This window comes from Phaseolus vulgaris, chromosome 6 (assembly GCF_051622355.1).
Source record: "Phaseolus vulgaris cultivar YP4 chromosome 6, ASM5162235v1, whole genome shotgun sequence".
Taxonomy (NCBI): domain Eukaryota; kingdom Viridiplantae; phylum Streptophyta; class Magnoliopsida; order Fabales; family Fabaceae; genus Phaseolus; species Phaseolus vulgaris.
In genome coordinates, this window is record NC_143503.1 from 28,953,913 (window position 1) to 28,970,291 (window position 16,379).

At 30.3% G+C, this 16,379-nt stretch overlaps 1 protein-coding gene across 2 annotated transcripts; it reads left to right on the top strand.

The window, feature by feature from the left end:
• The first annotated feature begins 8,526 nt into the window (after positions 1 to 8,526).
• On the top strand, positions 8,527 to 13,103 carry LOC137833012 (rho GTPase-activating protein 3). 2 transcript variants are annotated; one of them, XM_068641409.1, is made up of 5 exons: positions 8,527 to 10,011; positions 10,919 to 11,039; positions 11,301 to 11,420; positions 11,902 to 12,132; positions 12,366 to 13,103. In XM_068641409.1, the coding sequence occupies exons 1-5, from the start codon at positions 9,530 to 9,532 to the stop codon at positions 12,918 to 12,920; spliced, it is 1,509 nt and encodes a 502-aa protein (XP_068497510.1). In that variant the 5' UTR covers positions 8,527 to 9,529; the 3' UTR covers positions 12,921 to 13,103. The 2 variants fall into 2 exon arrangements, with proteins under 2 accessions (XP_068497510.1, XP_090159379.1); XM_090303253.1 differs by having other exon boundaries at positions 9,421 to 10,011; positions 10,368 to 11,039.
• The last annotated feature ends 3,276 nt before the right edge of the window (positions 13,104 to 16,379 follow it).

Here is a 16,379-nt window from a genome sequence, read left to right on the forward strand (position 1 = left end):
AAATTATTAAATAATTATTCCTTTATTTATATTTGAGTTCAACAGAATTAATTTCACAGTGCTGACTAAAAAAATAATCGTGAACTAAAAAGAGGAGGACACATGCTTCAATTGAGTAAAATTAAAAATTATATCACAAATCAAGCATTTTAAAGATGAAATTAATTTTTAAGGATGTTGAAATTAACTTATAAACTTGAAGTTTTATAGAATTTTTGTATCTAATACTTTTAACAGTGATGTCCTTGAATTGATTTTACTTTATCCAGTAAAATGATTCTGATTTTTTTTATTTTTTCTAAAAAAATGTATTAAAAATTATTTAAATTCACTTTTTTTGTCATAATCACCAACAAAAAAAAGTTATGGAGACTAGATGAAAAATGCTAAAAATGTGTCAATTAAAACGGGTAGAAAAGATATGTAATTCCTAACATCTCTAAGAAGTTACATAGGATGAATTAGAAGAGAAACTACTTATTGTCACATCATGTTTTACAACTACCAAATTTACACAAATGTTGACTTATAGAAAATGGTTCTACAGATGATCAAGAACTTTTTCAAATAAATGAACAAATTAAACATTTCTAAAGTAAGAATTGGAAATAAAGAACAAATTATTAAAGTATAATAACAATTGCAACTAAAATTCATTTAGGTATCAAATTAATTTTTGATGTCTTATATGTTTCCAAGATTAGTTAAAATTTGTTTAAGTGTTGCTTAACTTAGAAGTTGTCTTTTGAAAACAAAACTTTGTGTGATTAAAGGTGTAAATAACTTATAAATATTAAAAGTTCATATGAAAGATAAAATATTTGCTTAAGATTTGATGAAAGAAGAGTTAGCTACAAAATAAAAATATAAAAGAATTATCAAAATCAAAAGATGTTGAAGAAAAGTTTGATGTTCAAGGGAAAAAATAGATGAAGAATCATATTCTAATTTTTGTTGTTCATACCCCATTACGACTGGGTACGTTCAGACAATAATGACTTGTTTAGTATTATATTTAAGACATATAAATTAGACTATAAATCGATTATAGGTTATTAGTAGTTAAACTCTATTATGTACTTTTAACTCTTATACGGTTAAGAACTTATCATCATCTTTGTTGACTTAAATATCAGAGTGTTTGTAGGTGGACATCTCCCTCTCGAAGACCAACTAAAAGCTTGTTACGCAGTCTTCAACGAGGTATCTTTACATTTTTGGTAGGAACATCTATCAAAAAGTTTGATATCACTACTATGAATCCACAATATACAAAGACGAGGTTGATAAGAGAAAAAATATAATGATAAATGTCAAATTGAATTAAGATGTGATCTCATGGTAAAAAAAAAATAATTACAAGAAAAAAAGAGAAGAAATCAAGCATTAAAGAAAAATATTTCATATATCTTTTATTAAATTATTTTTTAAAAAATATTTAATTTTCTTAAAATATCTTTTGGATAAAGATAAAAATATATTTATTTATTATTTAGATTTAGGAAATTAAGATTGAAATATTTTTAATATTTGATATTCTATGGTTTATTGTACATATACAAAAATAAATTACAAATATTTTCATGTAATAAATCTCTTATATTTTCAAGATTCAAAATCCTAGCAAAGAAGAGAGTGAGAAAAAGACTTGTGAAGTTTCATAAATACTATTTTTCACTGTGTAATAAATAAAAAAATTATTAAATAAAAAATAAATTAAATAAAATTTTATAAATAAAAAATTTATTGATATATAAAATAGTTTCTGTTATTAATAAAAATTTATAAACTTTTTTCTAAATATCTAATAATTATCAATATTTTAGTCATTAAATAATGTTAAATATAAATTTATAAATTTTTATTATATTAAAATTTATTTTAAATATTGCTAATTTTATAATTTATAAAATAATATATAACTTAGTTAATATAATAATTATTTTTTTATTTATAAAATTACTTTATATTTAGTATTTTTTTGTATAGTGGATATTATTCTATTAGCAAGTTTCACGGACCTTAAACTTAGATTGCTCATGAAACATGTTGGATTTTTTTTTGTCTCTACCTAATTTTAAATTTGTTACAAGACATCCATTTCAACTTCAACCCTGCCTTATTCAATTCGTGTAACAAGATCCAATTAACTTTGCTGTTATCTTATGTCACTCTTAATTTAATGAAATTGTAACAATAAAGATTATATATATATATATATATATAACTTTATGTCAAAATAACATATTATTTATTAAATTAATAAGTTGTTTATTAATACATAATTATTTCAACATATAGTTTAAATGACATTGAAGACCTAAAATACAACTATTTGTCTTCAAAATACATTGGACTACTTCCAAATTCAAATTTGTTGTGGACTTTGGGATCTGGTTAGTGAGATAAGATGGGTCATGAACACCTACGCTTGGAACTTGACCAAACTAGTATGCTCTTCAAACACAAAGTTGTGTCATGCAATTACTTTTTGAACCTGCAAATTAATACGAGTTTCTGAATTTGAATTTTCATAACACTTTTGTTTTTTTTACTTTTTTTTAAGACATATTTTTTCATTTCTGATTTATTGTTTGAGAATAAAATTTTGATTTTCAAATTCTATTCCAGTATTTTATTTCTAAAACACAATAATTAATTTCAGATTTACTTTTCTTAAAAAGTATTTTTTTTAATTTGAGATTTTCAAATTCAGAATAAAAGGTAATTGTAAATTTTTTTAGAAAGGATCAGGGTCACAATTGGTAAGGTTCAGGAATAATTTGCCCGGTGTCATTCATACCATGTAAACTAGAGTTAACTGCCACTAATTATTGGAAACTAAACTTGTGGTCTTTGTGTTAGACATTTATTTAATTAGCAAGCTTACATATGTTATTAATTATGTATTGTGAGATACTAAAAATTATTGATTTTGAAATTCTTGTCTTGTAAGATCTATATTTTTTAGATGAATTATGTCTTATTTGGTATGAACTGTGGTGATATAAAAAAATAAAATTCACATTGGTCTAAGTAAAAATAAGAAATTTGAATGACTCTTTTATTCAGACAAATAGAGATTTCACATCGATTAGAGATTAAAGTATTTTATTATATATAAGTGGATGCAAACCTCACCTCCATGAGCCGGTTTTATGGGGTTGAGTTAGGCTTAAAATTCACTTTCTAATATGGTATCAGAGCTATTTCGAGACTATCCTAACGAGTGTTTGTTGAAATTATCAGGTCACCCGCTATCGGGTCGTTATCGGACCACCCATAATAAACATCACCCATAAACTAATTTTATGGAGTTGACTTAGATTTAAAGTGCACTTTATAATAAAAAAGACATTACAAAGACATGGTAAGTATTGTATTAAAGATTACGAGACTTGTAATATGTGTTTAGCTTCCTTTTTCTAACCATTTAGTTGATATTTTTTTTTTATAAAAGTTGGATATTTTTTAAACTGGAAAACGAGTTTACTAATTTAAAACGCAATTCAATCTTACTAAATAGTATATATATATATATATATATATATATATATATATATATATTAAAAACTAAAACAAATATTTCTCATGGTTAGTAGTTATTCTATTTCTAAACTTTTTATAAGAAGCATAGAAACAATAGAGATTTAATTTTCTAGGAGGCAATACATTTCTCAGCTCAATCAAGGAGTTGTGTTGCTAAAGTTCAATCCAACTTAATTATATTTAATTACATTGCATAGAAATTACGACTTTAAAATTATATAATTATCCACCATTCAAAACAAGATAAAGCTTAACAACAGAGTTTATGTCGCAAATGAAGACGATGATGAAGTGGACCATCGAGTACAAATTTTGGCTTTCAACCTTTCATAGGTCGTTAAAGGAAATTATTGCATTTCTATACATGCATGTAATGATGATACATTAATACTCATCATTAATTTGAATATCGAGGTACTAATTTTTTGAGTGAAGTTGAAGAAAATATCCAATATGTAAATGAATTTACTTTTCACAGAAGTTTCTAACAAACTTGCACAGTAAACATGTGATTGCATAGTATGGATTATTAAAGAAAAAGTATTTTTACAAATTGTTTTTGTAGACCAAGTACCAACGAATGGTTTCCTCAAATCTCAATTTTATATATTTTTGTAATTATTCTTATTTTAAAAAACTAACCTCGTGCTATATTAAATAATAATAATAAATATTTTTCATCAGGATTTTATGTAGTGACAGAAATGCGTGTAGAAAACCCACATCTATTATTGTGAGTGTTTAGTACATTTGGCATTCGTACAAAAAAATATAGCGTCGCTCAATCTTAATATATCAAGATTATGTGATCTTGTATCCAACGAGAAACAAAAGAAGCTTAATGCAAGTAAATTAATTGTGGTAGGTTAAGTCAACTTCCATACATTATTTGTTTAAGTTGTGTTTGGATATGCGTCATAGAGAGTACATATAAACGTGACATTTCCCAAAAAAAAGAAGAAAATAAGGTATCTTTACTTAAATATGGCGAGCAATCCATATACTGAATTAGTGTGTGAACATTGAATACCTTAAAACTCACTTATTTTTGTTGGTAAGAAGTTTTATTCTAGTTGGTGGGGTTTAGTTAAACTGTTACACATACATACACGCACACCTTCACCTAATTTCTTCACTCTCACCCCTCAAAGAAAACGCGCTTTAAATTTGTGATGGCTTTGAACATCCGAAGCTCGTTATGGAGTAGCTTAAAAGTAACTCCTAACCAAATCCAAATTGAGACTAGTATAGAATATATGCATTTGAATGTTCTTGAATGCTTCAAAGGCAACAATATGATAATGACTCCAAAGTTTTAAATAATTGTGGGCGTTTTAGGAAGGGGTGACACAATTCATCATGCATGGTTGAGATGTGTTAATTCAATCACCAATCATTCCAAGGAATGTCTGCCGAAAGCAACTTCCCCCAAAGTGATTTTCTCATTATGTAACTTATAATAGAAAGGAGAGCTTAGTGTAATTTATTTTTCAAATTAATAAAACAGGTCAGATTTTACAAAATTACATAAATAAATAACTCGTATTTTGAAAGATGGTCTCATTTTACATCATTCTCATTAGGAAGATTAAAAAAAAAGTTAAACTAAAATCTTATTAGAAATACAATTCAGTAAAATGGATGGAGTGCAACAATTTCAATTTAATTACAATTTAGTTTTTTATATTATTATAATATTAATTATCATGAAATGGACTGGACTAGGTTTAAGTACACTCATCACTGAATTCCATAATAAAAATTATCTTAGTTTGAAATACGGTTATATTTATTTATTTACTCAATCTAATTCAACCTAATTTTTATGTATCTAACTGAACTGGATAAATAATCATAAGATTTGTACCGTTTTAAATTTGATTGGAAATATAGCGATTGATCAAATGTATTTTATTTTAGGCTAAATCAATCACAAAGTAAAATTAATCATAATTTTTTAATTTATTATTATAAATCTCCACATTAATTTATTATTATAAATCTCCACATTATGTTGATGTAATAATATTAATTTAGATAAATATATTAATTTAAATAAATATATTAATTTAGATAAATATATTATGGGAGTCAATTTTATTAATACATAATTAACATTATTTTAATGTATAATATTTCGACCTTTATAAATGTTTCAATTATATTACAGAATACTTCGATTTATATACATGATACTTAAATTTTATTAAAAGATACTATAATATATCACATTAAAAATTGGAGAAACCAGGATAAAAAATCCAAAACCATAAGTTATAAAAAGGTGACTTTTAAGAGGAGTACTTTCAACTTTTAACACTATATATTCACATTATACACAAAAAAAAATTTATGTTCTTACTAACTCGAGTTTAGAGTATTTTCTGCAGGTGAAACTCTTTCATTCCTTAAAAGCTTAATTACTAAAGTTTGAGGAAAAACTCACCCAAATTCTGTCAACTAGAACAAAATTAAAATAAATTGTAGTTGAATTTATAATTTTTTAAATACTTTTGATTAGACATTTTAGAATACTTTTCCTAAAAATAAATAAGTAAAACTAAATATAAGGTTATAGCTATAAATTAAATAAATTATTAAATTATTAAGTAGTAAATAATTTTTATAATAATTTCGATAAAATTGAATCTCAAGTTAGTATACATATATAATCCGTCACATATTTTACAAGAGATTGAATTAATTTTAATTAACTCAAGTATAAAGAAAAGTTGATTTAATATGTTTGGATTAAATTGAGTAATCGAATTATCAATTTAGTAAATAATCTTACATTTTAGGTCTTGAATCATATATGAAAATATTTAAAAAGTAATTTTTGCGTCGATTAAGTGTAAAATTCATAAATATTTTTATATTTTAAAAAAAAAAGAAAAATTTATTTTGACACCCAAAAGTAAATCATACATTTGACAGTCAATTATAATAATATTTCAAATTAAAAAATAAAATAAATATAATTAAAATAATAATTTATTAATATATAGAGTATATGTTATTGGAGTCTTAAAAGTATCGCCACCCTTTAAAAAATATAAATAACAGATAAGACAGATTATACCACCTAATTCGCTGAGCTTTTTTGGGGGTTTGACTCACCGGTCATCACAAACTGTCACTATGCGTGACCCGTACATGCACTGTCAGGCAAAATTTAAAACCATCAACACCAATCAACACATTACACAGACATAATAATAATCATTTAATTAAATTATTATATGGCAAAATTGTTACATTTCGCCATCATAATCAAGCTTAACATATCAGAATTATTTTTGTGTGCATTTTATTAAATTATACATTTTTAAATCCACTTCATTTTAATTCCGTCTATTTTTATCCAACATATTTATCTCTCCTTTTTTGCTTTCAGCCAATCTATTTCTTTTTCTGCTGGGAAACACGTGCAAAAGTTAGATATTGAAAGGCTGAACACATCATAATCTAGACAAATAGTTTTACTTGAATAACAATCCTCTAAAAGTGCCGGTAACCACTTTGGGTGTAGTGTGAGTAAAATGTACATTACAGGACTTTTTACTACAGAGAACAATTTTGACCCAAGTCACGTGCAACAAACTAAATTTAACACTTCACTGCACTACATGCAATGCAAGTTCCACGAATTAAGTAAATGGTTGTGGAATTCATTTTTCTAGGTAAGTGAGGTTGCTACATTACATAATACTACTGACAACAGCTGACTCATTTAGTATGCCAACTTGTGCACCCTTCTCATTCTTCACTTATTGGTTTCTGCGCTTCTAAGTTGAAACCTCCGTTTTCTCGTCCCTTTCCTCCCTCCCTACTCTTCATAAACTATGCTCATACTACATTACTCTAATTACTTCAACCTTCACACATCTTCTTTAGAACAAATAACGTAGAAATTTCAACCCAAATTGTTGCATTTTTATATCTTTAACGTATAACAGAAACCTAGATGCTCTCTTAAAAACCTAAAAACTCTGACATCGCAATGGTAATCATTGCAAGGTCTACAAGGGACTATTATTAATTATGATATACACAACAAATAAAAACTATTACAACACGAGTTACTCCAATGTCAACACGGCAGTAACAGTCTCTCTTAAAAAAAGTGAATCACAAGCACAACACACTCACATACACACATATACTTTTGAAGTGTATCTAGAATTTTTTAGTAAGTTTCTTAATTAGAGTAAAAACTGACTAGATTATTTAAAGTAAGAAATATGATTTGTCATATGGAAGTATGATATGTCATTAAAAAGGTAGATTTTTTTTTCCAGTGAGTTTGAGGGTAGAAGTTGCTCATTACCTTCTTTTTCCAAAAAGAAGAAGACACTCTGTGTCAGATATTAGAACATTGATCAAATAAATACTCCATATTCGTGTCTCTATTCCAAATAAAGACAAAGTTCATAACTCTTAGGTGAATGAAAGTTCCAACTTTGTTTCTACATAATATTGCGATTAGAAGGTGTTAAAACCGAACTGGTTGGGTAAATCGGTTGAATCAAGAATCAGTGTATGTGGTTTAAATATTTTGAGAAGTAAAATTTTAATTGAATCGAAATAGAACCGATCTAATTGAAAAAAAAAAGATATTTTTTTGACTAAGAAAAGGAAAACTGAAATGTAAGAGTGGATTTGAGTTGCATGAGAAAAGGAAAATGATAGAAGAAAATGTTGGAATTGTAAGTTGTAATATGATACAGGCTAGCAAACAATACACGTGATGCATGGGTTGGGGACCAAAGAAAACCCCACGGGTAGATAACATCATGCGAAGGTGGCATAGTAATGACAGGACAGGTAGGTGCAATTGCATGATGTGTGCATGCCCATGTTCTCATGTCCCCACCATTTTTCTACCATCGCATATTTATGGACTCATTGCGTCCTCCCATTCCCTATAGGTTGGGCCACCCCTATAAATCACACCATACACTTTCCATTTCACCTATCTCTCATTTCATTTTTTAATCTCTGCCACGAAACTCTTGCTGCACCTTCCAACTGGGGGGAACCAACATCTACCCATGTGACTTTGGTGTGGGAATTCGGAAGCAAAATCCATAACCAGCCAAATCCCGACCAGTACCTTCTACCTCCATATAATATAACCTTTTAAATCTCTCTTAACCTCAATTATGTAACCAATTACTTTAAGCACTCAAAAACGCCGTAATTAGTTCCTCTTAATTTCCGAACTTCCTGCTCTGCTAAACTTTTTACTCACACCCTCTGTTTCCCCTGTTTCAAGCTTCACTATCTTTCCAGATGCACTGTGGGGTAAATGAAAAATGCTTTTTTTCGACATAAATCCATACCCCGTCTAAATGTTTGAATAATTTAAGGATTGACAAATCAAATCTTATCTAAAAAAGAAAGATATATGTACATCTTAAACAAATTATAAAATTTGACAGAACTTTACTTATTTAAAATTTCTTTGCTAATTTACTACAAATTTCCAAACTGTATTAACTACCGTCAAATCTTCCATTTCTCTCTCTCACGTCAACTTGATCATTTGTTTCACTTTCACGCTCATAATCATTTTCATGACATTTTTCTTACTAACCCACCTTTTCTCTTCCTTCTGTTACTCTCAACCAAGTACCACCAACATAATAGTCCCAAATTTTTTTTTTTTGCAAAAACGGACCACACCAACATAATACTAACAAACAAAAAGAAAAGCAAGTTGTCTCCGTCAACCTTACCAGCATACCATCCCAATCCGACTGTGGATTCATCCTTCTTGGCTACCAAGTTTGCTTCCTCTCTCCTTTTCACCACTTAACCAAACCCATCTCATTTCTTCTGAAATTGCCTTTAAAAGTATTCGCTTTTAGTAATAGTTTTACCGCCCCCACTTTAATACTCTCTCTCTCTCTCTTCCTCACTCACGTTCGGATCCTTTTAACACCGCCCCATTATTGCCTGCTCGTTAATTACGGCAATGACTCGGCTATTTCGATCCAAATCTTGCGGACTGGTCGAGTTCAACGCTGCTCCGCCCAGTCCAATTTTCCATGATGTAAAAAATGAGGACGAAGAGAATGAGGAAGACGAAGAGGAAGAAGAAGAACTGGACAGCGACGACGACGACGATGATGATGGGGATGAAGATGTTTCAAGCAACCCGGTTTCAACGCCTTTCATCAATCCAGGGTCAAAAGTAGGTGGTGGTGTGGATAACAAAGGTTGGCGTGGTCATGGGTGCCAATCAAACCAGTTTACGATATTGGATATTTTGGTGGCTGCGTTGAAGAAGTCGCTGGTGACTTGCAGTGTGGAGAGAGAGGATGTTTCTTCCTTGGATATTAGCTGGCCAACAGAGGTGCGCCATGTCTCTCATGTTACCTTTGATAGGTTCAATGGCTTTCTCGGTTTGCCCTCTGAGCTCGAGCCAGAGGTTCCCAAGAGGGTCCCCAGTGCTAGGTGAGCCCTCAATTCTCTCTTCTCTTCGTCCCTTCTTCTTAGCCTTTATATTTTAGTCATCAGTTAAACTGTCACGGAACATGAAGTTGGGTGATTGAAGTAATGCTGAAAGTTCCAATCAGAGGGCGTTGATTTACAATTTGCTTTGGATTAGATGATTTTGTTAATTCTGTACTTGAATAAGTTTGTAAATTTATGATAATGTTATATTCTTTTGAGTTAAAATAAAATTTTATGAAAGTAAAGTACATAAATTAGTATTTTCAGACAAGATAATTCAAACGGAATCTTTCAAATGATCAAGGCAACCTAATGGCCTCTATTTGGACCGCGTTTCTGTGTGCTGGTTGATGCAGGAATTTTTGTAATTTTGGTTTCCACTGGAGTGTTCTGAAATGGAGAAGATATTGGGTTTCATGTTAAAGTTGGAAATTTTGGTTTCTAAAGTTGAGAGATGCCCTGGATATTGTCTGAGCCTTCTCAACATGAAGGATTTTGGCTTTGTCCCTTGGTTGATGTCTGCTCAAAGTTTTATTATTGCATGCATTTTCTATTGATATAAGTTGCTCGATAACTAAGAGTCCACCACTGTTTCCTTCGGTGTTGATCACCATTTTCAAATTCCATTGTTGATTTGGTTGAATGCGAGGAAAATAGTCACATTTATGTTGTATAAATGAAAGATTTTTTATCACTTACAAATGGGTTTGGTCTTGTTACTGTTGGTTATATTTTTATAGCCGCTTCTCTGCTCAGTGAGGAGGGAATTCAATTACTGTGAAAGAAAAGAGAAAAAAAAACCTAACTGTTGTGGGAGTTGAGTGGTTTACCTTTCACTTTCATATATGTAATTCCCCCTCTATTTTCTTTTAAATCCACCTTTGACTGAGTTCATATGTTCATGCAGTGCAAAGGTATTTGGAGTTTCGGCAAAGTCAATGCAGTGCTCTTATGATGAAAGGGGAAACAGTGTCCCAACGATTCTGCTAATGATGCAAAAGCGACTGTATTCAGAGGGAGGCCTTAAAGTATGTTCTGTTTGGGTAGAATAAGATTTTAAAAGCATTTAATTGATTTTAATTTTAATTGTTCTTTAGTCACTGGATATTGGCTGAATTACCAAACCTCTATTTGTTGTTTGGTGTAGCAATAAATGTTCAATAATTGATTATATACAATATACCATTAATAAATTTGTTGGACAACCTAACTCAAGAAGTATCACATAAGTCCCCTTTACTTTGACATAAATTCTGAAGCCTAATTTCTTGGTTTTGCTTTGGCTGAAGGCGGAAGGAATATTCCGCATTAATGCAGACAACAGCCAAGAAGAATTTGTGCGTGATCAGCTAAACAGAGGTCTGGTACCACTTGGAATTGACGTTCATTGTTTATCTGGTTTAATGAAGGTACACACACAAAATTCTTAATTAATTTTTTTATTATTCCAAAATTAATATATATTGGGGTTAACTGAAACCTACTTTGATTTTAGCTAGAAGTTATTATACCTAAATTCGGATTGAACTGTAAGACGGAGAAAATCCGCACAGTGACCAATAAAAAAGGTTAATAGGGGATTTATTATTGTTCCTTCAAACATTTGGAAAACCTTTGAAATTTACAACTTTTTTTTGCGTTTAGTTTGTATAATATTTGGAAAGGAAGCTCGCCCATAGCCATTGATTTGCAAATTTGATTATTTTCCATGGCGCATTATATTCATTAGTGTAGTGGGTGTTATGAAAGGATTCTTTTTTATAAGAAACAAAGTGATACCGTCGATAAACTGTTTATTAGTATTGCTGATGCTGACAAATTTCCTAACCTCTTGACAAGGTCTTTTGCCCATTTACTACTATTATTTTTAATTTAATTTACGACTTGTAGGCTTGGTTTAGAGAGCTTCCAACCGGGGTACTTGATTCCCTCACGCCTGAGCAGGTGATGCATTGCAACACAGAAGAGGATTGCACCAATCTTATGAAGTTGCTTCCTTCAACTGAAGCTGCATTGCTTGACTGGGCAATCAATTTGATGGCAGATGTTGTTGAACAAGAGCAGTTCAACAAAATGAATGCTCGCAATATTGCTATGGTTTTTGCCCCCAACATGACACAGGTTAGCTTAGATTATTTTATAAGCAGACACTTGTGGTTCTGTTCCTTTTGTTGTTTCTGGGTTTTTCTCAAACACAGTTTAATGAGGTTCATTCTTTAGTTGAGCAAACCTAAATTCATATTTTCAATATTATCGATGACAAATCAATATAATTAGCAAATGCAATATACAGTTGTTAGTGTGAACGTGCTATTATTTATGCATTTAAATGCTTGTTTTATTGTGATATGCAGATGGCAGACCCTTTGACTGCATTGATTCATGCAGTTCAAGTCATGAACTTCCTTAAGACATTGATTCTGAAGACCCTTCGGGAAAGAGAGGAGTCAATTGCCAAGGTGAGACAGCTTTCATCGCTCTTAGATTCTCCCTCATGCAAAGGTGATTCCCATCCTTTGGAATTTAAGAACGGGGGGGAGGAATCTTGTGAGCAAACCGAGGAAACTTGTACCACAAAGTCACCTGTGAAAAGCAAGTTCTCAAGGACTTCTACCTTGGGAAGAATAGAATGGTGCATTGAAGAGAAACTATGGAGATCTGAGGAAAAGGGAAATGGAGGCGGGGAATCTGAATCTGTTTCGGCTGGTAGCTCACCTTCTAGATATGAGAATGGGTCCTTAGAGAGTGGATATAGAGGTATATATGACAGTGAACATTGGGTGAGATTGAGAAAAGGAGTGCGCAGGCTATGCAGACACCCTGTGTTTAAACTGAGCAAGCCAACTAAGAAACGTTCAAGTCTTGGTATTGTAAATACTAGGGAAGAAGGTGGAGAGGCTTGGGCCTAAAACAACTACTGCATGCATGCTTTGGTTTTACAGCTTGTGTGATTGAGATGTATAGATGTTCGCTTGAGATTGAATGTAGCCTAGCTTTAGTTGTAATTGCTGCTTGGTTTCTTGGTAGAATACAATGTTTCTCACTAATCATTACTCCAATCATTACTCCTATAAAGAATTTTGTTGGATCAAGTACCGGTATGTTAGTACTATTATACATCACAAATAGATAAACTTATCTGTAGGAGTACACCTTTATTTTCTTCTTGTCACAATCAGTACCCTACATTTATAGGATTTGATACTTTCCCACAGTTAGAGTGTTTCCCAAAATCTACCCAATGCCTTGCATTATTTCATGTATCCTTCCATTCCACCCGCTAGCCTATGCCTTCCACCAATTTAACTGCAATTGTTAAAAGTTCAGAGGTTTGGAAAATGAAAATCTGAAATTGATCGTGATAACGCATTGGCTTCAAATTGTTAAGTTCCAGGAGAAGAGAAAAATTAAAATCCCAAACAGAATTTGGATCTCGGTTGCAGTTTCTGAATCAAAATTGATGCTCAGTATGAGATACACTTCTCCAAAATGCAAACAATATTTATATCAATGACATGAAGCAGAATTGTCGAAAACCAATATGCAATTAAGGCCACGACCCTACGAAACAGTTTCATATCTTCCCTGTATCATTTCATTTTGTCGTGGCTCCAGCACTTTAAGTTAATACAAAACTGGCTGTATGCCAAGACCCTATCAATCAAATTTCTTATACTTATCTGCACAAAAAATGAGAAGCTCTCTCTTCTTTGCTTGATTTATATCAATGGGCATCGGATCACACTACTTCTACATACAAAAGAAGCCTACTATCAGTAGTTTCATGTATCGTATCATAAGAAAGCTACAAGAAAGGATGTCACTTGGTTAAAATTTTGATAACATCAAGCATACCTGCTGACCTGCCCTTGCCATATCCACCTTCAGAAGCACCTTGCATGCCTCCACCAAGTTTATCATTCATACCTGCAGGTAAAGGCAGGCCACCACTACTGACACCTCCAAGAGCAGCCTCACTATGCATATGATACAACATGCCATTATTTTTCCACTCAGGGAACAATGTCATTTGCCCTTGGATAGCCTGCTGGTGTAGCTTCTGCTGCTGGTATATTTGAGGATCTTGCATATAGTGTTCTGGTTGCATACCAAGAGATGGGGTCATCTGCAAGTGTCCAAAAATGAGGCAATCAAGCCAAGGATAGGGCCAGCTGATACACTGCAAGGGACCAGAGATGCTCAACTTTTACCGTCCAAACATGGCTGACGTTTGTGCCTCCTGTTGATCAGCAATTACAGTTAGAAACATTAAACTCTATTGAAGCTGCTCTGGGCACCCAAGACAAAGAAAAAACTAACAGGCAGCCATTACATAAAACTCGTGGAAGGTACTTCATAAAACACAGACAAGACTGTTATTACCACAAGTCTTGCAGACAGATTTTAGGACAAGCTTGGTAGAGAACAAAAAAACATAGTCAAATGCTATTTTTGGTGAACTACTTAATAAGATTAAAATTTCAACCAAAAGAGACTCAAATTAACACACAAAAAATGTTAAACAAAAGAATGAAAAATAACTATACCTTGAACTTACAAAATATATTTTTTATTTACACAAAGCTACAAACTCTACAAATGAAAAAGAAAATGATAGACGCTGAAGTTGAACTCGCATTAGACTACACTTGTAGTATGTGACTGTACAGATATGTTTTTGTCATGGCTGTTGGGGAGAATAATATAATCTGCCTGCTGCTCTCATACCACTAATATAATATGTGATATTATCTTTCTAAAATGTTGTTTTGTATATTTTAATTATTATTATCATGATCATTATTATTGTTACTCTGATTATGACTAACCATTAAACTCGAGTGAAACTCACCAAGAATATTTGTTTAACACGCATGTTTTAACTTTATGTATGTGTCCAGATGTTTATTGAAAAAATTAAAGCTTAAATATAATTTTTAATCTCCTAAATTTGATTTATATTTGTTTAGGATACTTCAAATAAAATTATTTTTCTACTGTAATTTGAAGAAAAAAAACGTATTTTAGTTCCTCCATCCAAATACCTTACTTAATTCTTGTTAAAATGAATTTTAAAAAGAAAAAAAAAGAAGTTTAGATATTTAATGATAAAAACATATAAAATCATGTAAATTGATGCAAACGATATTAATTATTATTTACATAAGCAAAACCTTTAATAGGATTCAGAAGGGTTTAAAACAAACACTTTTACTATTACTATAATTAAAAGAAGAATTTTAAATTTAAGAAACTAAATAATTTGTTTTAATTTTTATTTAAAATTGAATTTAAGTCTAACTCAATTAATAAAATTTGTTCATAATGTCGACTGCGACCTTGATCGAATAAAAAATCATACATGAGTATTTACTCTACATAGTACCAATCTATATAGAAAAAGTTATGTATATACATTCACTTTACATGGTGTTAAACATAACTTTGATCCAATACAAAAACCATGTATCTACATATTGCAAGTATGATTTTCGTCCAATCAAAAAAATCATATATGAGTATTCATTCTATATGGTGCCAATACAATCTCAAACTCACTATACATTATGAAATTGTTTTGATTATAGTGAATTAAAAAAAATATTCATTGTCGATGTGGTGCTTCAATGTAGCGCACGTAATCACAATGGAGTAAAATATGTTATGATGAATCCTAATTACAAATGAAAAGAGACAATGATTCAAATGTAAAAGACAAAAAAGAAAATACAAAGGAAATTCTTATTCACTTGTGTATTAGAGAGTAAAATATAGGGTGTATATATAAGAAAAATACTAAGACCTAGTTGAAACAAAAATTGAAAGTTGGGTTAAACAAACAAAGTCCAATAACTTAAAACAGAAAAATTAAATACTGCAACCGTTTTAGGTTTTATAAACACATTAATCTCATAATTGATATTTTAAAATAACATGACTTAAGTTCAGATATTTTTTAGTAAAAAAAGTTTACTTGTATAGTAGACAAAGTGGACTTAAATAGTATCTGATTTATAGAGAGATATATTAGTATATTGAAATATTTGTAAAAATATCTTTAATAAATCAATATCTTCCATAAATGTTAGCTGATTTCTCGGAAATATCACCGTATATAATCATGATTTGTACGAAATTTTCATAATTGTCACAAGAGTGAATGAAATCACTTGTCCAGTAAAAAAAAGTTTAAATGTTTTAATTATAACTATAAAATGAAATTAATAAGATAAAATGACTATAATTTTTGTTAAAAAATTAACTAGCAAGAGTTATTTTAAATGAAAATAATCTGTAGATGTAGAATACGTTGTTCAACGTAAAATATATGTAAAAAAAATAAGAGAGACGTGAATTAGATATTTGGA

Bases quoted from the DNA above. Each gene is read 5' to 3' on its own strand.
- LOC137833012 (XM_068641409.1), top strand. From the start codon at position 9,530: ATGACTCGGCTATTTCGATCCAAATCTTGCGGACTGGTCGAGTTCAAC. The intron at 10,012-10,918 runs GTGAGCCCTCAA...ATGTTCATGCAG, and splicing joins AAGAGGGTCCCCAGTGCTAG to TGCAAAGGTATTTGGAGTTT. The intron at 11,040-11,300 runs GTATGTTCTGTT...CTTTGGCTGAAG, and splicing joins ATTCAGAGGGAGGCCTTAAA to GCGGAAGGAATATTCCGCAT.